This window comes from Panicum virgatum, chromosome 3N (genome assembly GCF_016808335.1).
Source record: "Panicum virgatum strain AP13 chromosome 3N, P.virgatum_v5, whole genome shotgun sequence".
In the NCBI taxonomy this organism is placed as follows: Eukaryota; Viridiplantae; Streptophyta; class Magnoliopsida; order Poales; family Poaceae; genus Panicum; species Panicum virgatum.
The window spans coordinates 38,869,790-38,893,533 of NC_053147.1; the positions used below are offsets into that span (position 1 = coordinate 38,869,790).

The following is a 23,744-nucleotide window of genomic DNA, read 5'->3' on the forward strand; positions in this document are numbered from 1 at the left end:
TATAACACACTTGGTCCTTTTTAATTAATTTGATTAATGGTATATGCAACTTAATTCTGGGAGTGGCCTGTTTGAGGGGCTCACGTCTCGTTAAAAATTGTTTTTGTTAGAAACTTGGTTTAGGGGGCTCGCACTGTGTTTTGTGCTAGCTACTCTCCATAAGGACCATACGTCATTAGAGCGACAACCTGGGACAACCGCGCAACCACAAGACTGGAATGGGACGGTCTTGGTGTAATAATTAGGTCTTTTTGGTTTGGAGTAACTTACCTGTGGGGCAGGGGAGGTAAGCTTCAATGGTCCCTGCTCCTCCGGCTTGGTCTGTGCTTGGTCTGGGCACCTGTGTCTTGTACCCCCGTGAGGTGGGCCCCATAGTCGCCGATCCACCCTCGCGGTTACTCCTTACTAACGAGATTGTTTGTAAAGGCCTCGTAGTGTGCTTGCTAGCCATCTCACCTAAGGAAGTATGATGAACAACTAGAGTTGCCCACGACTTGTGGGTAAAGATGTGCAACCTCTGCAGAGTGTGAAACTGGTATACTAGCCGTGCTCACAGTCATGAGTGGCCCAGATCCTCCTTTTGATTAGTGGGATTACCTTGGTGGTTTCGGTTGGGTTATCAGTAGTTCATGGTTAATTTTGGTTAATTACTATGTAACTGGGTTATGGTAAATCATCAACTTGTAGTAATCAGCTTTAATAAAATTTTACCAAGATTAAAAGCTAATGCAGTTAAGTCAGCCAACCTTAGAGCCTCATAGTTTGTGTTATACTTGTTGAGTATGAGTTGTGTACTCACCCTTGCCTCCTCTACACTTTTTCCTCTTGTCCTTTTGGGGATACTCTACTGCTGCTCAATTCCTACCGACGTGAGGGTGTTCACCCGGAGCTACCAGGAGTACGAGGACTTCTAGGCGTTCGTCTCCCAGTCGACGTCCCTGTGGTGCCCAGCTTCCGAGAGATTTCGTATATGTATTTTACGCTTCCGTTGTATCAGACATTTTGTCATTAATGTAATAAATAACATTTGTACTCATTTTATTATATCTTTTTACGTGATATGTGCTGTGATATATTGTTCATTCTGTTGTATATACGTGTGACTTGATTCTGGTACGTATATGATTGCTCGGTTTATGTCCTTTTATAAACCGGGTGTTACATTCGTGCAAGAAAAGCTCGTTCTAGGTATTCAAACTTGTGCCGGCCCGATCTATATTTCTAGGAGGTTCTAAGTGATTTCCTTTGGTCAATCATCTCGATGAACTAGGATTCAAGAGGGTTTCAATTTTGGTTGGTTAGTTTTTCCACCACGAGAATTTGTGTTCTTTGTAGAAAAAGTGCTGTCGGATCCGGAAACTCCGGGCTAGAGCACGGAAACTTCGGGCTAGAGTCCGGAAACTCCATACTTGGGGGTCCCGACACTCCGGGTATTGGTCTGGATGTTCCGGATCCCTGAAAATGTTGTCATTACAAATCATTACTTGGCGTGTTTTTGTGTAGATTATTAGTACTGATACGTGTTTAATGACTAATTTATCATTACAAATCATAATCGCATTTCTCATATCATATGCATAGGTGTAGCAGCCGCAGCGGAGGAGGTTGTGTACCAGGTGGTTGCGGAGCCACAGGAGCCGTCGGAGCAGGCCCAGCAGGAGGAGAGGCGTGAGGATCAGGCCCAAGGCCCAGTTCACCCCAGTATAGAGAAGCAGCCCGAAGGCAAGCCCCGGTGCATGTCCTATTATTTTAAAATATGACTCTCTCTCTCTCTCTCTCTTACACACACACACACATATATATATATACATATATATATATACATATATATATACATATATATATATATATATATTAGTTGTGCATTACGTTGATAGGAATTGAATGAGACTCTAGATGCATAATCCCTAGGTTCCATGAGTCTTACACTAATAGATGTAGGACGATAGTCTTGCTATGCTAAATAGGATTCGATAGAAGTTGAGTAATTTCCTGTTACTCGCGAGATATAGGTTGTATTTATGTTTCCGTATAGGATATATACTGAATTTATGAATGAAAGGAAGTGAAATTTTAGACCGGACGGGGGGGGGGGGGGGGGTTGTAGCTCCGTCTGTGTCGGTTAAGGACCGTTCATTGTCTGGCCCTGTTGATCGTGTTTGAACTATACTAACTGCATGCCGGGAGTAAGAGGTAGTCGAAACCGGTAAGCCTAGTACTACCTCGCTTCGAAAGTACAGGACTTCAACTCACCTCCTGGGGTAGTCGAGTAGTCGCAGAGAAATGGGATGCATGTATTTACTATTAGTGGTCTCACGTTGAGCTCAGCTGACCATATGATGGTGGGGCGGTCCTGTAGTTCGAGGTGGGGAGGGGAATGGTTGGTGCGTGTGGTCCGATGGGGCTTTTGCGTGCCGTGATGGTTAGGTCCACCTTGCAAGGTTAAATCGGATCGATTCACCGCCAGTCGCTCTCGGATATGAGCACCTTGATTGCTGCACCACATCATAGTAAGGAAATGAAACGAAATGAGTTGATAAATGTTGATGTTATATGATCAATTATTAATTTCTCCTTGATTGTTATAGAAAGGAAAATTATAGATGTTTAGCAAAAGTTATTACTATAATTTGAAGCTAAAATCTGGAAATTAAGGATCCTTTGTAGATGCTATCTCTGCAAAATAAACTACTAGCCAGAAAGCTTTGCATGTCTAGATATGTGGGCTAAGTATACCCAATAGTCGGGTAAGTCTTGCTGAGTATTAGTTGCTCAGGGCTTTGCTGCAAATTTATTACAGGTCCTTCCCACATCGATTTTTGTCCCTGCTGTGCCAAGTTTATCCGCCGAGATGCAGAAGGTTGGGTAGTAGTTGAGTCTGAGGAGTTGTTCCTGGAGTTGGCGGGGTGCACGCTTTTGGTCAGTATGGAGGAGGGGTAGACCTTTTTATTTCTAAACTTGGGTTTCTTATGTTTTAAAAATTTATAAAATTATGTAAATATCTGTAAACCGGTTTGTAAAACTTAATGTTTTATAATCGTATTGTAGTTGTATTTTAAGTATTATCGTGCTTGTACCATCTGCGCTCACCTTCGCGTGAGACTACCGGTGTTGTTTCGATCGGACCGTGGGTTGAAAAAGAGCCGTCAAATTAAGCCATTAAGCTAATGCGCTTGATGTGTTCAAATAACGGCCATTACGCTTAATTTAGAGTTTTAATTTGGCGGTTCCGTCATAGCTAGTATCAGAGCGAAACACATTGGGGGTGGTACGAGCATGACTAATTTTCAGAAATTATAAATTAAAAATGAATTTTTGACATAGAATGAAAGTAATTTAGTAGTATGGGGGGAATTATTCGTAATAGCCCTATATAGCTCTGTATAGTTTGTGTTAGAGTTGTAATTAGAGGATTGGTTTGGTTGAGAGATTAACGCAGAACGTCCATGCATCATGTTAAGTGTGTTATTTCGCTTGCATGTGGAAGATGACTTCGTCCATGCATCATGTTAAGTGTGTTATTTCGCTTGCATGTGGAAGATGACTTTGGTACTCATGCATCATGACATTCATTAATTGAAAAGTGCATTTGGGAATTTATTTGGGGGTTATCACTTAAGACTTAGAATTTCAATTCATTTCCTGGGGGCAGACCGGTCTGACCGGTCCTTGCCACCGGTCTAACTGGTTCTTCTATGTTGAGCCGATAGTGTCAGGCAGACCGGTCTGACCGGTTGGTGGCACCGGTCTGACTGGTTGAGGCAGTCAGCACATATGACAGTGGGTCTACATGTTGTAGCTTCTGCAAATTCTTCCTTGATTTGGATATTAGTTGCTATCGTGATTATTATTTCTATGTAATCATGATAATGTGACTAAACCAATCATGGTTGAATGCAGAATGGCAAACGAGGTTGGCGGAGCGCCACCGCCACCCCCGGATTTGGTTCTGGCCATTGCGGCCATACTCACTGGGCGTGACGAGCAGACGGCACTCCACCGCCGGCTTATGGAGCAGGGGGCAGCAGCGCGGCCAGGACACCAACCGCCACCTGTTCCTGGGTACCAGGAGTTCTTGGGGACCCATCCGCCAGTCTTTCACAAAGCAGATGAGCCACTGGAAGCGGACAGTTGGCTCAAGACCATCAAGTCAAAGTTCACCCTATACCCATACAATGATGATGACAAGGCAGGGTTTGCAGCACAGCAGCTCAGGGGTCCTACACGCACATGGTGGGACAATCACGTGGCAATGTACCCAGCTGGCACTCGGTTTTCTTGGAACAAGTTCAAGGAAGCTTTTAGAGCACACCATATTCCTGCAGGGGTTATTCGTAGAAAGCTCACTGAGTTCTTGGCTCTGAAGCAGAGCAACAACAGTGTGATACAGTATGCACAGGCTTTCAACACACTGTCTCAATATGATGGGTACCATGTAGACACTGATGAGAAGAAACAGGCGTGCTTCAGGTAGGGGCTTAGCTGCAAGCTCCAGGATCGCCTGGCAATGTTCAAGTTTAACACTTTCAGTGAGCTAGTCAATGGGGTTATCGTTCCGGAGGTTGCCCACCTAGCTCACAAGGCAGAAAAGAAAAGGAAGGCACCGGCAGCGGGGACCTCTAGCAGCAACCCCCAGAGATTCCGCCTCGTGCAGACTGGGCCACAGAGAGCCCCCCTTCCAGCACCAGCCTGCATCCAGGCCAACGCAGCAGCAGTGGGGCTATCGGCCACCTCAGTACTTACTGCCGCAGGGGGTAGCCAGGCCTCCTGTGCCACAACAGGTTGAGCAGAAGGTCTGGGTGCCGCAGCAGGGGACACATCCCAATCTTTATCCATGCTACAACTGTGGGCAGATTGGTCACTTCGCACGTGACTGCCAGATGCCGCCCAAGCAAGGCCAGCAATCAAGTCAACAGAGTCAGAATGGTAAAGTTGTGCACTTCAAGCCGGGACAGGTGCACTACACTACCCTTGAGGGTATTCCCGAGGGAGCTCCGGTGATGGCGGGTACGTTTTCAGTAAACGACCAACCTGTTACAGTTTTGTTTGATTCTGGGGCGTCTCACACATTTATTAGCAAAGAGTGCGTTCTTAAACTTGGGTTGGAAATGGAATGTCTAAAAAGTCCTTACAGTATTCACTCACCTGGGGGTCAAATAATCACAAATCAAATGACTAGGCAAGTGCCTCTACAATTGCACGGGAAAGTCTACCCCACGTATTTCATAATTTTACCAACACATAAGGTAGATATTATTCTTGGCATGAATTGGATGAGGGTTCATGGAGTCATTTTAGACACTATATCACAGTCTGTGCACATCAATTCTCCCATTCATGGTTCGATGACCTTGCACCTTGGAGGTCATAAATCATTGAACCCTATTGTCAATCACACTGAGAGCAAAAGTTTGGCAGAAATACCGGTGGTGTGCGAGTATCCCGATGTTTTTCCGGATGACTTACCGGGAATGCCACCAGATCGCAACATAGAATTTGTTTTTGAATTGCAACCGGGAACGACACCAATTTCCCGAAGACCTTATCGGATGCCACCCAATGAGCTGGCAGAATTAAAGAAACAATTGCAGGAATTGCTCAATAAGGATTATATCCGTCCTAGCACGTCACCATGGGGCTGTCCTGCACTCTTTGTTAAAAAGAAGGATCAAAGCCTCAGGTTGTGTGTGGACTATAGACTTCTGAATGCCGTCACAATCAAGAATAAATATCCACTTCCCCGGATTGACATCCTATTTGATCAGCTATTTGGAGCCAAAGTATTTTCCAAGATTGATCTCCGCTCGTGTTATCATTAGATCAAAATCTAAGTTGAAGATATTCCTAAGATGACCTTTTCTACCAGATATAGACTTTATGAATATATGGTAATGTCTTTTGGATTAACAAATGCTCCGGCATATTTCATGTATCTCATGAACTCAGTGTTCATGCCCGAGCTGGATAAGTTTGTCGTGGTTTTCATTGACGACATCCTTATATATTCCAAAAATGAAGAAGAATAAGCGGAGCATCTTCGTATTGTTCTCCAGCGTCTTAGGGAGCACAAGTTGTATGCTAAGTTCAGTAAATGTGATTTCTGGCTCACGGAGGTCCAATTCTTGGGCCACATCATTTTGAAGGATGGAATTTCTATGGATCCTAGCAAAATTCAGGATGTCCTGAATTGAAAAGCTCCCACCTCCGTTCCATAGATCCGGAGTTTTCTTGGGCTAGCAGGTTATTATCGCTAGTTTGTACCGGACTTCTCCAAAATTGCTAGGCTCATGACTGAATTGCATAAGAAGGGGGTGAAATTTAATTGGGATGACAAATGCGAAGGGGCTTTTCAAACTTTAAGGAAGCTATTGACGTCGGCCCCTGTTTCGGCCCAGCCGGATATTGCTCGGCCCTTTGATGTTTATTGTGATGCATCAGGCACGGGAATTGGCTGTGTTCTCATGCAAAATAAGCGGGCGATTGCTTATGCCTCCAAAGCCCTTAGACGACATGAAGAGAATTATGCCACCCATGACTTGGAACTAGCAGCAGTGGTACATGCATTGAAGATCTGGCGCCACTATCTTCTGGGCAACCCTGTTCATATATACTCAGACCACAAGAGTCTCAAGTACATCTTTACCCAGAGTGAGCTAAATTTGCGCCAGAGATGGTGGTTAGAATTAATTAAGGATTATGATCTGGAGATTCATTATCACCCGGGCAAGGCTAACGTTGTAGCCGATGCATTGAGCCACAAAGCCTGTTGCAGTTGCATCTCGGCCACAGGGGTGCCTGCAACTTTATGTCAGGAGATGGAGAAGTTAAATCTGACTATTGTAGCTGAAGGCACACTTGCCAATATTACCCTCACACCGACGCTTCGAGATCAAATTGTTGCCACACAGAAAAACAATGCAGGCATGGAAAAGATCAGACAAAGACTTATGGAAAATGATCCTACGGCTGTATGTTTTCACCAAGACGGTGAGGGTGTCTTGTGGTTTGATAATCGCCTGGTAGTACCTAAAGATTTGGAGCTACAGAAGTAAATTCTCGATGAAGCTCACCTCTCTAGGTATTCCATCCACCCTGGCAGCAATAAAATGTATCAAGATTTGAAACAGCGATTCTGGTGGACAAGGATGAAGCAGAAAATCGCCAGGTATGTGTCGGAATGTGACACCTGCAGGAGGGTTAAGGCAAGTCATTTGAAACCAGCCGGTCCTCTTCAGCCACTGAGTATTCCATCATGGAAATGAGAGGATATTAGTATGGACTTCATTGTGGGACTTCCTAAGACTTCAAAGGGGTATGACTCTATTTGGGTTATTGTGGACCGCCTTACAAAGTCAGCTCATTTTCTTCCCGTGAAAACTATATATAGGGCACAACACTATGCCGAGCTGTATATTAGTCATATCATGAGTTTGCATGGGGTACCCAGGACAATCATTTCAGATCGTGGTGCACAATTCATTGCCCGGTTCTGGGAACAATTTCATGCCGCCTTGGGTACTCAACTGATCCGCAGTTCAGCGTATCATCCTCAGACAGATGGTCAGATAGAGAGAGTCAATCAAATTCTGGAGGATATGCTTAGAGTGTGTGCACTCACCTACAGTCAAAAATGAGATGAATGTATACCTTTAGCCGAGTTCGCCTATAACAATAGCTATCAAGAGAGCATACGAATGGCTCCTTTTGAGGCATTATATGGGCGAAGGTGTAGAACCCCATTAAATTGGTCAGAAGCCAGTGAAAGAAATTTCTTTGGGACTGATATAGTTGGTGAGGCTGAAGAACAAGTTCGGGTTATTCAGGAAAACTTAAAGATTGCAAAATCCCGACAAAAGAGTTACGCGGATAAGAAGCGTTAATCGATTTCATTCCAAATTGGCGATCATATCTATTTGCAGGTATCTCCAATGAAAAGGGTCCAACGATTTGGTTTGAAGGGAAGGCTCGCCCCTCGTTATGTTGGGCATTTTCCTATCATTGAGCGATGTGGGCCTGTAGCATATCGCTTGGAACTTTCTGCCCAATTATTCGCGGTTCATAATATATGCCATGTCTCTCAGCTCAGGAAATGCCTCCATGTTCCAACTAAGGTGATTGACATGGAGAATCTACAGTTGGAGCCCGATCTTGTTTATTCAGAGCATCCTATCAAAATTGTGGACCACAAGACTAGGGTCACTCGAAACCAAACCAGTAATTTCTATAAGGTGCAATGGAGCAATCACTCCGAGCGAGAAGCCACTTGGGAAACGGTGAAATTTGTTCAGTCCCAATGTCCTGAATTGCTCCAAACTTACCAAGGTACATAATTTCTCAATTTCCTTTCAATTTAGCACCTTCAACGTAAATCTCGAGATGAGATTTCTTTTAGGGGGAAGGATTGTAACACCTTGCCCGGATACTCCGGACATAGAGTTTCTAATTCATCTAAGTTTTGCCATCTGGGCCCCACAACAATTAAAACTAACTCATCTCTCTCACAGCTCCCTCTCACTCTCTCTCTCTCATTCACTACCTCCCTCACCTGTTCCCTCAAGTGCTCCCCCTCTCCCTAGAGTCCTAAACCCCAAATTCCCACCCCAACTTGAGCTTAAGGCCAAGAAGGCTTCAAGATGGCGCGGAGCACCTTCTTCTCCACATGCTCCTTCCCGTGATACTATTGATTTCAAGTTCTTCGTGCAAGAAAAGCTTGTTCTAGGTATTCAAACTTGTGCCGGCCCGATCTATCTTTCTAGGAAGTTCTAAGTGATTTCCTTTGGTCAATCATCTCGATATGCATCCTTGAACTAGGATTCAAGAGGGTTTCAATTTTGCTGGGATAGTTTTTCCACCATGAGAATTTTTGTTCTTAGTAGAAAAAGTGCTGTCGGGTCCGGAAACTATGGGCTAGAGCCCGGAAACTCCGGACTTGGAAGTCTCTGGAGGAAACTCTGGGCTAGAGTCCGGAAACTCCGGACTTGGGGGTCCCGACACTCTGGGTATTGGTCCGGATATTCCGGATACCTGAAAATGTTGTCAACTAGTACTGATATGCATTTAATGACTAATTTATCATTACAAATCATAATCACATTTCTCATATCATATGCATACGTGTAGCAGCTGCTGCGGAGGAGGTTGTGTATGAGGTGGTTGCAGAGCCACAGGAGCCGTCGGAGCAGGCCCAGCAGGAGGAGAGGCGTGAGGATCAGGCCCAAGGCCCAGTTCACCCCAGTATAGAGCAACAGCCCGAAGGCAAACCCCGGTGCATATCCTATTATTTTAAATTATGACTAAATATATATATATATATATATATATATAGAGGGTCCGACTAATGGGAGCCCAAGGCTTCCAATAGGAAACGGAAGCCTCGGCCGACCAGCCGGACCTGTGCCCCCGCCCCCCGCGAGCCCCTGGGCAACCAGGGCCCCACGCCCCCCATGTGCCCACCCATGATTCAAATAAAAGGTACCCCACGCCACCACCTGCACCTCACGCAGTGGAGAGAGCAGCGCGTTACAGAATTCAAAATAAAAGTTTTTTCATGCTAGTTTTTTTTACAATAACTATTCACTCAGACATTCGCTTCACAAACGGTTTTCACTACTAATTTACTAGTATTTTTCTACATCATATGAAATCCATTTTGAATATTTTGTTGAAAAATTTTGAAATTTAAATCTAGGCATCATAGAAACCCGTATTTATAGTCGTAGATCCAATTGTCCGGACATATATCCGGAGTATTCGGGTTGTCGATCGTATGTCCGGACATACAGCTGTAGTATCCGGGTTGCCGATCTGAGTCAAGCGTGTTTTACGTTGTTCATTTTGTACTCTATATAGTGTCATAGAAGGCAGGGATACATGTCATAGAAAGGCAGCGACACAGGTCATAGAGGATAGGTCATAGAAGCCAGTGATGATGCAGATCATTTTATATTCTATACAGGGTCATAGAAGGGCATCAATACATGTCATAGAAGACAACAAATATAGGCCATAGAAGGTTTATACATATAACACTGTCATACAGCTCCGTATAGAAAAAATTTAAAATTTTATACTCTATACAAAGTCATAAAAGGGCATCGATACATGTCATAGAAGACAACAATATAGGCCATAGAAAGTTTAGATATATAACACTGTCATACAGCTCCGTAGAGCAAAAATTTGAAATTTGAATCTAGCCATCATAGATACTCATAGTTAGTCATAAATGCATCTATCCTAGAAACATGACATATAAACATATGCGTGCAGTCATAAAAACATATGTGCAGAGGCACAAATTTGTTAGATTAATTGGGCCTATAGCCTATTAAGTCAATTAATCAAATAATTCCAAGGACAAAAAGGGATAGCAGGATACTCCGGAGTATCCGGACATATACCCCGGAGTAGCATGTCGTAGAATTTGATCTTCGAATCTTCTTGACCCATAGAAATCACACTATCGTACAAGTCATAGAATGCAGCAATTCAGGTCATGGAAGGTCATAGATAGCAGTTTGTACGATATATGTCATATAAGGCAGGGATACGAGTCATAGAAGGTTCTATAGGTCATAGAAGGCAGCGGTGATACAGGTCATAAGAGGCAGTTTATACTCTATATATGTCATAGGAGATAGTGATTCAGGTTATATAAGACATGTCATAGAAGACAGCGGTACAGCTCATAAACGACAGCGATAACAGCGATACAGGTTGTATAAGACATGTCATAGAAGGCAGCAAGGTGCATATACTCAGACATAACAGCTAGGGGATGAGAAATTTGAATTTCTAATCTAATTTGCTCATAGGAATCAAAAGTAGTGGACATAAAAACTAGTATACAGAGGCTATGCAACACATTCAAAAAATCATGCACAACGGCATCAATCATAAAGCTCATACAACATAATTGTAAATTCACCAATGACGATCATAGAATGCAGTAGTGACAATCGTAGAAGGCAGTGGTGACAAATCGTAGAAAAGCGACTATGATTAAACAACAGGTACATATGATCGATGCAACTAACATGCCTTCCATAGAATATTATGCATGTAAGCACAGAAACAATGCCTTGCATAAATATCCGAAAACACAGTTTAGCATGTATAGAAATCTATACTAGAAAGCATAGAAACGTAAACCTAAAAGCCCACAAACATAGCCATAGAAAAATTAGTTTCTGGTTCTCTGATATGTAACCATTAACTCATTCAGGCATAGAAACACACGCTCATAGCCATAGAAACATCAGTTTTTTATCCTCTAAAATAGAATCCGGATGACCCCCGTGCAGTCCCGTTGCGTGCCCAAGGTCACCATCCTGTTCGCAAGCCTGTCGCTTTCCATGGAGCCCGTGAGCCTGCTGCTGCCTTAGCTTCGGATCTGATGGCGGCCTGCTTATTGTCTATAGCAATGAGTCAAGCTCGTCAGTCAAGTCAGAACAGGCGTCAGGCAGCAGGATCGATCTGGGAATCCCTGCAGGGACACCAGTTCACCACGTCAAAAATAAAAAAAAGGATTAAAAGCATGTAATCAAATGAAATTGTGTCCACCAAGTCATAGAATCCTAAACATATGGCCACCAGCGTCAGTTTAGAATCCTATACTACAAGTCATAGAATGATATGACAGTGTGAAATGAAGCCTAATCAAAGTGATATAGGTAAGGGTTTTTTTCGCAAAAGATCTGCAATTTGAATCCACCAAATCTCCCTCCTCAACTAATCATGCACAGATCGGTTCCTAGCTCCAGCTAATTAGCTCAGCATCACGAAGATGTAAAAAAATATCACCTTGAGGGGCACTGTATTGCTGCGGAAGAGTTTTGTCATCGTTTGTGACCTTGTCGATGGTGGCCCCGGATCCGCGCCGCCACCGCCTCCTACAGCAGCCACCGCCGGATCCGCACCTCCACCGCCGAGCGCCTAGCCGGGCCGCCGCGTTGCCCCCGTGCCGAAGCAAGCCATCGCCCTTCCAGTCCTGCGCGCCCAGCCGCTGCCGGATCCGCGCCTCCGCCGGCCGAGCGCCTTGCTGGGACGCAGCGTCCCTCTCACGCCGACGCAAGCCGGCTGCCGCCCAGCCGGGCCCGCGCGCCCCAGCCGCCACCGGATCTACCTTGCCAGGTCGCCGGGGTGAACCGCCGGCACCTCCTCCCATCTGCTCACTATCATTAGCAACTCCACCAAGCGTAGAATCCTATATATAGAAGCATAGGAAGTAAGAATCAGTGTTTTGAAACAAAAATTATAGAAAGGAAACAGGGAGGATGAACGAGCTGGAAACAATATTTCTTCCGCACATAAACCAACAAGAAAGCAATCCATGGTATGACGAGCTGCTGCCTAAATGGCATATGGTCGAACACCTGACATGCAAAGGTTGTTCTGTCATCCATGGGGAGCTCGAGCGCCATGGTCTCTGCTCCTGTCGTGTGCTTGCTTCTTGGACAGGAGCTAATCGGCATGCCGTCTCCGCCGCAGCTGCTGGCCGGCCGCCGCCTCCCCGTGCTGCAGCAGGACGCAGCGGCCTCCTCTGCCCCCATGCTCCTCACGGCCACTCTTCCGCGCGGCAGCCCCCTGCAGGTGGCCTCTGCGCGCCCTATTGCTCCTCGATCCGGGGATGAGCAGCTTGCCTAATTCAAGGAGGATGGGTGGATCAGCGCTGGCCGCGTGCCCCGTGTACTATGCGCGACAGCACCGGCCGGGACCGCCCCGTGCAGGCTGTACCGCCGCCACCGCTTGCCACCAATGCTGCTCGCCTCGAGGCAGCGCCTCCCACCGATGCAAGCCGTCGCCGGGGCTGGAGGTAGGGGGCCTGCGCGCCACGGGGGTGGGGTTGCAGGTGGTGCGCCATCAATCTCTTTTTTTTCTCTTTCTCTCTCCTTTCTCCCTCTAATTTTCACGAACTCCGCCACTGTTACTTCTAAAGAAACACCAGCAACTAACCTCTGTCGACTACAACAGGCAGCTAGTAAACAAGACGCATCGGGCCAGCTCCGGATGGGCGCGAAAGCTGAGACAGGCAGCCCAAAGGAGCCTAAAGGCGATGCAGATAATGATCCCCCCGGCTCAAAGTTAACGTGCAATCTATGTGTGGTTCCTGTCAATGATGAAAGGGGGAGATACCACACATGATGGTCACACTAGTTGTGCATTACGTTGATAGGAATTGAATGAGACTCTACATACATAATCCCTAGGTTCCATGAGTCTTACACAAATAGACGTAGGACGATAGTCTTGCTATGCTAAATAGGATTCGGTAGAAGTCGAGTATTTTCCTGTTACTTGCGAGATATAGGTTGTATTTATGTTTCCGTATAGGATATATACTGAATTTATGAATGAAAGGAAATGAAATTTGAGACCAGACCGGGGGGGTGTAGCTCCTTCTATGTCAGTTAAGGACCGTTCGTTGTCTGGCCCTGTTGATCGAGTTTGAATTGTACTAACCGCATGCCGGGAGTAGGAGGTAGTCGAATCCGGTAAGCCTAGTACTGCCTCGCTTCGAAAGTATAGGACTTCAACTCACCTCCTGGGGTAGTCGAGTAGTCGCGGAGAAATGGGATGCATGTATTTACTTTTGGTGGTCTCACGTTGAGCTCGGCTGACCATATGATGGTGGGGCGGTCATGTAGTTCGAGGCAGGGAGGGGAATGGTTGGTGCGTGTGGTCCGACGGGGCTTATGCGTGTCGTGATGGTTAGGTCCACCTTGCAAGGTTAAATCGGATAGATTTGCCGCAGTCGCTCTCGGATATGAGCACCTTGATTGCAGCACCACATCGTAGTAAGAAAATAGCACCACATCGTAGTAAGGAAATAAAACGATTGAGTTGATAAATGTTGATGTTATATGATCAATTATTAATTTCTCTTTGATTGTTATAGAAAGGAAAATTATAGATGTTTAGCAAAAATTATTACTATAATTTGAAGCTAAAATCTGGAAATTAAGGATCCTTTGTAGATGCTATCTCTGCAAAATAAACTACCAGCCAGAAAGCTTTGCATGTCTAGATACATGGGCTAAGTATACCCAATAGTCGGGTAAGTATTGCTGAGTATTAGTTGCTCAGGGCTTTGCTGCAAATTTATTATAGGTCCTTCCCACGTCGATTTCTGTCCCTGCTGTGCCAAGTTTATCCGCCGAGACGTAGAATGTTGGGTAGTAGTTGAGCCGGAGGAGTAGTTCATGGAGTTGGCGGGGTGCACGCTTTTGGTCGGTATGAAGGAGGGGTAGACCTTTTTATTTCTAAACTTGGGTTTCTTATGTTATAAAAATTTATAAAATTATGTAAATAACTGTAAATCGGTTTGTAAAACTTAATGTTTCATAATCGTATTGTAGTTGTATTTTAAGTATTATCATGCTTGTACCATCTGCGATCACCTTCACGTGAGACTACCAGTATTATTTCGATCGGACCGTGGGTTGAAAAAGAGCCGTCAAATTAAGCCATTAAGCTAATGCGCCTGATGTGTTCAAATAACGGCCATTATGCTTAATTTAGAGTTTTAATTTGGCGGTTCCGGCATAGCCACTACATTCAGTGTCTCTTTGATTGAAGAGATACTTTGTTAATTGTCTCTATGTTCTATAAGACAACTTGTAATGACACACTATTATGTGTCTACTCTCTAGGTGCACTAAATAATATATAAAACATGATAATACTTGGAGTTTTGATTCTTCGAACTCAAGACCTCACACCATATTGCATAATCCTCAACTTGCAAACCATCTCAACCTTACAACAACTATTACATACACACTTAGTATAATTCTTAGGACTATTCAATAATGTGCCTCAATGATCTAAATAGTGTCTCAAGATATTAAAAAGAATGACTCAACATATGTCTCTATGAGGCTAAGGTCAAAAATTAAAGTGTCTCAAAATTGCCCCTAATAATATGTATTGGCATTCTATGAAATGACTTAAAAAATTGTCTCTATGATTTAAAATGCCTCAAATAGTGTCTTAATACATGTGACGCTTTCTAAAGTGCCACAAAAAGTGTTTTTACAATACATTATGACATATTTGTAAAGACAAATTGTAAAATGACTATACGAAAGTGTCTCTAAATAAGATTTGTGTTGTAGTGGAGCCATCACAATGTGGATCGGCGTACCGAACACTAGGGCCAGGGAGATCTTCTTTGCTCCATCGTACCGAATCCTGATCGGCGTGCATGGTGTGCGCTGACGTGCCAGTCTGTTTGATCATTCAATTGTCAAGGTGAAGATGATTCTTCTGTAGTCAAAGGCGATCGGGAGGCCGATATGATCCCGGCACCAGTAGCGATAACAACATAGTAGGACAAGACGTGGTAAACGAACAATCATCCATGAGGCCGATTCTAGCATCCTGATGAACATGAGCAGTTCATCGGCTATTCAATCTAGATCTATACGATTCATGACAATAAAGCACAAAAGCTGTCGGTTAGAAAGCCGATAGGGAACAGAGCACCGTTGAAGTCTTTCTTTATGAATAGAACCATAAACCAAAAAGTTTCAACTAACATTACCACAAATATTTTCTTAATGAAATGACAGTGATGCGCTCAGAAGTTTCAATCCAGAAATACTACTAGTAAGATAAGAGATTAATTGAGACTCCACGAGTCGATAGATCTACCCACAATAGGACTTGATTCCAATGGCACATGATCGATAAATAAGATTACGATGCAACAGACCATTGAATAATATATCGCCTATTGCTAATGGATAAAAGCTAATCAAAGCAATCTGAATAGCGAGACGATAGACTAAAGGAAAAAAAATCAGCCGATGCAAACTTAATCAAGGTTAGGGTAAGTGTGATTTTACCACATCTAGCAAGAGATGACCATGCTCACAAGATACGGAAAAATCGATAAATGGTGAATACCGTAGATTTGGACAGAAGCAATGTGCCATCGGTCGAAGATCTAAGGTACTCGATAAATGGTGGATAAGAACCAGATTCAACAACAGCGATGCACCCGGAAGTTGAAATCTGGGATACCTGGTGACGGTAACTTGTGGCACACTGGAGATCGAGACGATGCAGCCCAGCTTGTTGAAGAACTCATCAAAGATCTAAATTACTCCTACTCCTAGGGTAAAAATAGGTAAAGGTACTAGAAAGGGTAAATATGTTTTGTTGATCGATGTGATGAGTCTGATTACAAGCCCGTAGGTTGATATTTATAAGCTACAAACGCTAGTCGATGACGACACAACTTGACTAATAAGAAATAAACTTTCAAAAACAAACTAGATCTGACACGATTACTTGACGGCGCAGCTAGCCAGCCCAATTCTTGCTCCATCAGTTGCGACGCTCTTTCGGCCCACAGGTCCAATGCGCTCCATCTTTCCTTTGCTCCTTCATCGGCCTTCTTCCACTGGCTTCATACAAATCTGCGAAGTATCGGCATGAATGCCCACTCGTTGTACGTGATCCTTGCCGATGCACACTAATTAGCCGATGATCTCCATACTTTAGATTGCATCGGATTTACCAAATTCCGGTGTCAACAATTAGCAATATGAGTGTAAGAAATGTAAGCTTATCCATTTATTTTGATATTATTGACGCTCAGAAATGGTCGTTTGAGTGTCAACACCTTCCTCTGGGTACCTGACAGGTGGGCCTTGGTCATGATTCTCAGGTGTATCTTCCTTGGTGCGCCCGTTTGCTCTGATTTGTGGGCCCTCCTTGTAATTGAAACACATGTTACGATCTTCTATGCATTTTTCTTATGTTCACTTTTGTTTTCCTTCATGTTTCAGCTGTGGGTGACTGCAGATTACAATTCACGAAAACTTGTGGAACCAAATAGATTTAAATTCTATAACTAAGTTTTATGACTGCAGATCAAGGTTGTGGAAGCTGTGGATGTAAATGGGTACCTGCCTACCTCGGCCTTGTTTGGTTTGGTTAGAATTGTAGCGCTAGTGAATAGTGCGCAACTTTGACCATTAATTATGGTGTTAAACAAAGTCAGTTTACAAAACCAACTTCAGAACCCCCGCGCTAGTGGCTCTGAAGAATCTAATAAGGCCTTTGACCGCGTGATTAGAGGATGGTTACTGTAGCATCACTGTAGCTAATCATCGATTAATTACCGTCATTAGATTCGTCATGAAAAATTACACTCATCCCTAAAATTTTTTTTGCAAATATACTTCATTTAGTGCTTCATGCATGCGAGATTCTTTTTTCGGGATGCGTGCGTGCTAGAAATCTAGCACACCCAAACAAAGCCCTCGTGCACCATCTCCATCACGTCCGGCAGCCTGTAGCAGATCCCTGGCCCCTTGCCCCCAGCTCCCACTGCTACTTCTGCTGTGGTGGTGTCCACCTGCCACAATGCTGGCGAGACCCCCTTGGCGGCTGAGCGCGGGTACCTTGCGGCGTCGGTGGCAGCATTCGGTTCGATTGCGGTGGGACGGGCCCCATGCGGAGGACGGGCGACGTAGATGGATGAGAAGGGGGCGTGCACAATAGTGCACAATAGGGAAGGGGGGAGCAGCGGCCCGGGTCTTGTTGATGGGATTAGACATCCCGCGACTGCCTCCGCATTTCACCTCAACTACCAGAGATGGATGCATAGGCTAGGACGAATGACAAGAACTTTACCTTTGGCCATGGCAACATAGTGTCAGTGCCAGCTAAGGCGATGTGCCCTGCCGTCGACTGCCCGCGCCTGGCACTGTTGTAAAAATAGATAATTATAAGTTTAAATTCCGATTAGATTTAATATGACGAGGATTAAACCTAGCATGTAAGACTCTAATATACTAGATAGTACGAATATCATAAACATGATTTCAGAAAATATGATTATGAACTGGATCTGATCACGAAATACATACTGAGCTGGAGCCAATCTGATTCGCCCTCTCCTGGTGCAGGATCACAAGAGCGAGCGGTTCCGCAGACCTGCTCTCCTGGTAGAGGCTGACGGGTTAGATATATAGAAGAGCCCACAAGCCAGACAGCGATCCCTTGGGGGAGGAGGGGGGGCAGATTTCGGCGGACCATTCAACGCCTGCGTATTTCGCCCCGTTCCCCGGCGAGGCGAGCGAGTGCGCGTGTGGAGCTCCCCTTCTCTCCCCACACACATAGATAGGAGAGGTGAAGACAACCTCCATATTTATGTTGGTCATACTTCACTTCAACTAGCAAGATGGACTAAATGATTGCACCACTAACTCACATCCTCGTGCACACAAATGGCGTCGCTGCGATCGTGCGAGCACCGACCGAGAGGACCGGTAGCACATGATTAGTAAGCGGTGAAGGAGGGATGGTAATGGAGCCGTGATTTGTGCGCAGGAGTTGACGTGGGTACAGTGGGCAGGTAAGGCTTCGCTCGCAATGATAGAAACTTTTGGTTTTTGACGGAACCATTTTAGAATGATCGATTTTCATCGGTCTGCACTCGAGTGGGCTAACCCCCGCGCTGACAGATGGGGCTGTTGAGAGGGGTATTGTTACTTTCCAGTGGAAAAACGTGTACTTAAAAGTTTCTTTTATCTTTATACTATAGATAGATTCAGGTTTTGCTAGCTTCTTCGTACGGCCATGAAACTCACAAGAAAGAGAAAAGAAGGAAACACACCGGCATAGATTCTCAATAAAGAAACATTCACAATGGCTCATTCACGTCACGGAATTCAAACCTAGGTTTCAATCACCACCACTAAAAATGCTACTTGCATTTAGCACATACACACACACACACACACACACCTGTGTGTATATATGGGTTTAGTGTGTGTGTGTGCACACAATGACAACCAGGACACCTCACCATTGCCACTTGCCGGTCGTAGCTTTGGCCAACTATCTCTCACGTCCCTTGCGACATCAACCACCCAAACAAACATAGATTACTCACCCGTTAACAACCGACCCTTCTCCACTTGACCAATCAATCAATCATCTCTGGAACACGAGACCTAGCCCACATAACCACTTAAAATTAACCAATCATCACTGCTAAGTAACAACGAGATGACAAACCAAACCAAACAAGGAGCTAGCGGAAAGAGGTCGAAGTCTAGCCAAGAGTTTCCCAGCACGCAGGACAGAGACGGGGGGCAATATCCTAGCTAATCCTTGGGATTAATCTAATGGCGACGGTGATCCCAATCCCTGCCAGGGGCTCCGCATCAGCCCCACCGCCGCCGGTGAGCCAGATAAAGATATGGCGGGGCTCATAGCGCAGCAGTGGCCCCCGCCGAGCCGCCCGAGCTCGGAGCACCCGGCGATGGAGCCTTGTTTATTGCCGCTGCCTGGATTAATTATGCTAATAAGCACCATCAGTCCCTCAGCCAGCTCTTCTTCCGCGGAACACTTTGATTTTGCACCACAGGCTTGCACTGGATTACTACCTTGCCGTGGCGGACGTGGAGCCGTCCTGGCCGCGAGCGAGCTTGGTTTACCTTTTCCTTCCATGGTGGTTGACCCGGGAGTCTCATCTCCGGCGGATTATTCCTTCCTTGGGAGGGACCGGCGGCCGGGGGATATTTTTGTTTACTGCGTTGTGCGGTTGATGGGGTGGATGAATTGGTCACCCTGTTTTAGCATCATGGCTAGCAAATAGCAATCGATGGTGAAGCACGCATCTTGTTATCCTTTTGCGGTTGGTCGGCTATCCAAGAGCTAAAATAATGTGCTCGCTAGGTGTAAATCAAATTATTACAGAAGTGCTCTCCTATGATTCATCAGTTTCATCAATTTCACCAGATGCGCATAATGTTGCCTATCTCACCTCCGGAAACTAGTAACAAAGTTCTACCACTTAAATTTTGAAATGGCAAGCATTTTTTTTACAGAGGCAAAGTAGCATCGACAATTGATTCTTCAAGCACTATATATAAAACGTTTAAACTGCCTTTTCAGTACATATAAATTAAAAATGTCATGGGCTTGTTACGTGTTAGGTCTCACCTTATCGAGCCATTGTTCGATTACCATTAAATCTGGTCTTATTGCCTCTAAAAAAGGTCTGGTCTTATTGGACTCGTGTATGATTTTAAAGATGCACTTGCCAATTCCCCAAATTTGAAGGACTAAGTAGTGTGTATTTGTTAATTTTCGTAGTCTCAACTGTAGAAAAGACAAAAAGCTGAAAACCCCACGTTACCACTATGGCACACAGCAAATCCTCCAGAAACACAAGGACATTTTCGTCCATGCGCCATCCCGAGCTATAAATTCAGGGAACCTACAGTGTTGTCCCCTGCCATCATCGCTCACCTCACATTGCACACACACCAGCCTCCACTGTTCTCCTCTGACCTCCGCAGCCTCCTCTGCTCGCACGCAGCGACGTCAGCATAGCATCCACACGCATCCAAGCATCCATGACAAAAGTTCACCCAAACGGCGCGGCAGCGGCATCAGCAGCGCCCGCAGTTGCTCCGGCGGCCGTGGCGGAGGAGAACGGGGAGGCCGTGTCGCTGACGGTGTGGCGGCGGTCGCTGTTGTTCAACGGGAAGGGGTTCACGGTGTTCGACTGCAAGGGCAACCTCGTCTACCGCGTCGAGACCTACGGCGGCGGCTCGCCCCGCGAGGTCGTGCTCATGGACGCCGACGGCCAGGGTCTCCTCACCATACGCCGCAAGGTACCCCTCAAGTTCTTGTCCTCTGTTTCTTCGATCCGGGAGGATTTCATGCCTGGATAAAAGTTTCTTGGGAAGAAGAACTCTTGATTAATTTGGTGTCGGTCTCATGATCTCGCTGCAGAAGCTGAGCTTGGCGGACGAGTGGCTCATATACGACGGCGATGCGACCGCGTCCCCGTCGGCGGCTGCGCCACCGAAGCGGTTCACGGCCCGGCGGCACGTGAGCCTGCGCCCGACCAGGTGCCTGGCACACCTGTCCCCGCCGCGCAGACAGTCCTGCGCGGACGCGGGAGCTGCGCCCAGCTGCCGGTACGACGTGGAGGGCTCGTACGCCGGGCGCAGCCTCGACGTGTTCGCCTCCTCCGTTTCAGGCGGCGAGCAGCGGCGGCGCGTCGCTACGGTGTGCCAGAAGGAGGCCGCCGTCGGCCCGGACGTGTTCCGCCTCGTCGTGCTGCCGGGCTTCGATCCGCCGTTGGCCATGGCCGTTGTCATCCTCCTGGACCAGATGAACGCATCCTGAACATGGCCTGGGGATGGTGTACATGCACGAATCTTGCAGCACTCGGCACCACCGTGGGGCACCGCATGGTGTGAAAAATTGGTCACAAAACACCTTCTGATTGCTTTTAGCGAATGAGGAGCCTCTTTTTTATGCTTCATCGTTATTGTCTCATCTCTCCTGAGCAGAGATGATTGATGGAAGCATTTGTCCCAGTCCCAGGGGCGCGACCCTTTTATGTTCGGATTTCAGGATATGCGTACTGATGGCAGCCATATTGAGGTGTTCTATCTATATGTGCCGGGTTTCTTTTTACTTCATGGCCTAAATAAATCTGCACACATAGGAGGTGATAGATGTATAGATCAAATCTAAACATTCAAGTTATGTGTGGGTGTACAGACAAGTCCAATCCTTTTTGTTTCCTTGAAATTGAAAGGAAATTACGATGACTTTGTTGTACAACATTTCATCAGTTATTGAACTATGGTTACTCGCGTTTCGATCTGATAGTGTTGAATGATGCTCTGCTTCAGTTGGACGCCTGGATCTGAAGTGAACAAAGCAAATTCTAGTTGTTCTCCGGACAAATCTGGATTGTTCATTTCCTAGCTTCTGACATGATACTACCTGATAGTGCGTTTGAAACCTCTACTCAGCAATTGTTGCCAAGAGCTTGCCTTGTTAACTATTTCGTGGAACAAAAGTGGAAACCTCATATTGCACTCCATAATTTCTGGAGAGCAGGACCTCTTTGTGCGTTTAGAAGCGAATGGTGTGCGAGAAGATACAAGGATTATATTGGATCGGGCATGGCAATGACGGCTCAAAGCCTGGCAGTTCGCGGCAGCTCGTGTACCTTGCATTGTTTGCAATAGGGGTGTACAAATGGTCGAGAGAGGGATGGGCGTCCCAAGTCTCTGATGTAAGCGAGTATGGGAAACTAAGCTGTCGTCTAGTAGGGGTAGCCACAAGGCTCGAGACGATTGGAACTCCTGCTGTGCCTCTTCCAGAGGGGAAAATATCTGTGTGTCTGTGTGTGGAAAAAAGTCTCCCCTGCGGGGACCATTCTCTCCCATTTATACGACACGAGAGGGAATGGAGTACAATAGAGAGAGAGAGAGTCTTGCGTTCTCTACCACTCCGGTCGTCGTGGGCTCACCTAGGTCTGCCGTCGTTGCCCTCCTCCTCCGCGGCCAAGTCCGTCCCGTCGGGTTGTTTGCAGAGTGAAGAACGTGGAGGCGCTTCCGTTGAGGGACAACACACCCCTACCCTACGGCCTATACTATCATAGGCCATGACTGGGAGGGACGCTCTACTGTTCGCTATGTCAGGGCACGTCTTCTTGTCTATCTGCCCATGCCGCTATCAGTCTCCGTGCGACGCTGGTCATGGTGGGCCCTCCCATAGGTCAGGCGCGTTCCCCTCATTTGATCATCGGTTGGGCGAGGTGAAGCCTCCACCCGCTGGTCGGACGAGGCGGAGTCCTCCCGCGTAGGCCGGACCACCTGGTTGGGCCCGATCGTCCTTTGACCTAACGAAGGGGCATATCTACTAATCCCTCATCTTTAGGTATAGGTATCCCTAATATTGATACCTTGACACTCTGAGATTCATATTTCGATCCATGGGAAATCAGGGCCATGTTTGACTGCTAGTTAGCCAAGACAGGTTATTAAGCCATGTTGCCATTTTACAGGTCAAGCAGTGAGGTAGTGGAAGGAATGGAGTACTGTGCTCCAAACAGGTGTACATAAGCCTTTTGTGCGCATGAATAATTGATCACTGCTGATGTGTTGAGACAGAGACGCTGGTGGTTGGAAATGAGAATATCAGAAGATGACCAGCGCAAAGAAACAGAGGGAGCCCACGAAGATGACAAAAAGAATATAATACCGCCCACAAGTAAATAGAATATGATAAATACACCTTTCCTTGCAGAGTAATCAAAACAGAAAAAATTGTTGCCGAGTGCACTTCTGATTCCGACGAAAATAAATCAGTAATTCTTAGCTGCCCCATCCATTTCAAATTATAATTCGTTTAATTTTTTAATCCAAATTTGACCGCTCGTCTAATTCAAAAAATTATGCAAATATAGTCAAATTTATGTCATTCTTGTATAACTTTTGTTAATAAGGCACGGCACTACAAAAAAATGATATTTTGCATAAATTTTTGAATAAAACTAGTGCTCAAACTTGAGGTCAAAAAAATTTAAATAAATTATCATTTGTAATGGAGAGACTAAATACCAACGAAGACACTGGATATGATGCTGGGAAGCAAAAGCCATGTGATGAAAGATTTTGCACGAGGCAGAATTCCAGCGGGAGACCATAAGGCACACATTCCAAGCAAGCGAAGCACCGGAGCCCTCAAATGAAACGAGTTTAGGCTAGTCTCATTGTGGAGTATCATTGTACAGTTACCAAAACTGAAAATTTGTTAACTGTACCGGAGGAGTCAATGTGATGACCCTTCTTTCTCAACCTATGAAACCCCCTTGCTCTCTCCTCTTAAATGACTCTATCAGATCAGCAAATTTACTGATGTGGCATGACATTTAATGCTCATGATATTCTATAACACTCCCACTGAAA

At 45.6% G+C, this 23,744-nt stretch overlaps 2 protein-coding genes across 3 annotated transcripts; one reads left to right on the plus strand and one right to left on the minus strand.

The window, feature by feature from the left end:
- Positions 1–11,019: 11,019 nt before the first annotated feature.
- On the minus strand, positions 11,020–12,955 carry LOC120665925. Of its 2 annotated transcripts, none has more exons than XM_039945645.1 (3): positions 12,375–12,955; positions 11,803–12,205; positions 11,020–11,414 (listed from the first exon to the last, which is right to left on the minus strand). In XM_039945645.1, exons 1-3 carry the CDS (start codon positions 12,549–12,551, stop codon positions 11,323–11,325), a joined length of 672 nt encoding a protein of 223 aa, XP_039801579.1. In that variant the 5' UTR covers positions 12,552–12,955; the 3' UTR covers positions 11,020–11,322. The 2 variants fall into 2 exon arrangements, with proteins under 2 accessions (XP_039801579.1, XP_039801581.1); XM_039945647.1 differs by having other exon boundaries at positions 11,020–11,485.
- Positions 12,956–20,244: 7,289 nt separating this feature from the next.
- LOC120665926 (protein LURP-one-related 8-like) lies at positions 20,245–21,648 on the plus strand. Its single transcript, XM_039945648.1, has 2 exons — positions 20,245–20,642; positions 20,764–21,648. The coding sequence occupies exons 1-2, from the start codon at positions 20,382–20,384 to the stop codon at positions 21,160–21,162; spliced, it is 660 nt and encodes a 219-aa protein (XP_039801582.1). The 5' UTR covers positions 20,245–20,381; the 3' UTR covers positions 21,163–21,648.
- Positions 21,649–23,744: the final 2,096 nt, after the last annotated feature.

Coding starts and splice junctions, on each gene's coding strand:
- LOC120665925 (XM_039945645.1), bottom strand. CDS start 12,551: ATGGGGGCAGAGGAGGCCGCTGCGTCCTGCTGCAGCACGGGGAGGCGG. Junction 12,206..12,374: donor GAACAACCTTTGCATGTCAG/GTGTTCGACCAT, acceptor TTCTATATATAG/GATTCTACGCTTGGTGGAGT. Junction 11,415..11,802: donor GCAATACAGTGCCCCTCAAG/GTGATATTTTTT, acceptor TCATTGCTATAG/ACAATAAGCAGGCCGCCATC.
- LOC120665926 (XM_039945648.1), top strand. CDS start 20,382: ATGACAAAAGTTCACCCAAACGGCGCGGCAGCGGCATCAGCAGCGCCC. Junction 20,643..20,763: donor TCCTCACCATACGCCGCAAG/GTACCCCTCAAG, acceptor ATCTCGCTGCAG/AAGCTGAGCTTGGCGGACGA.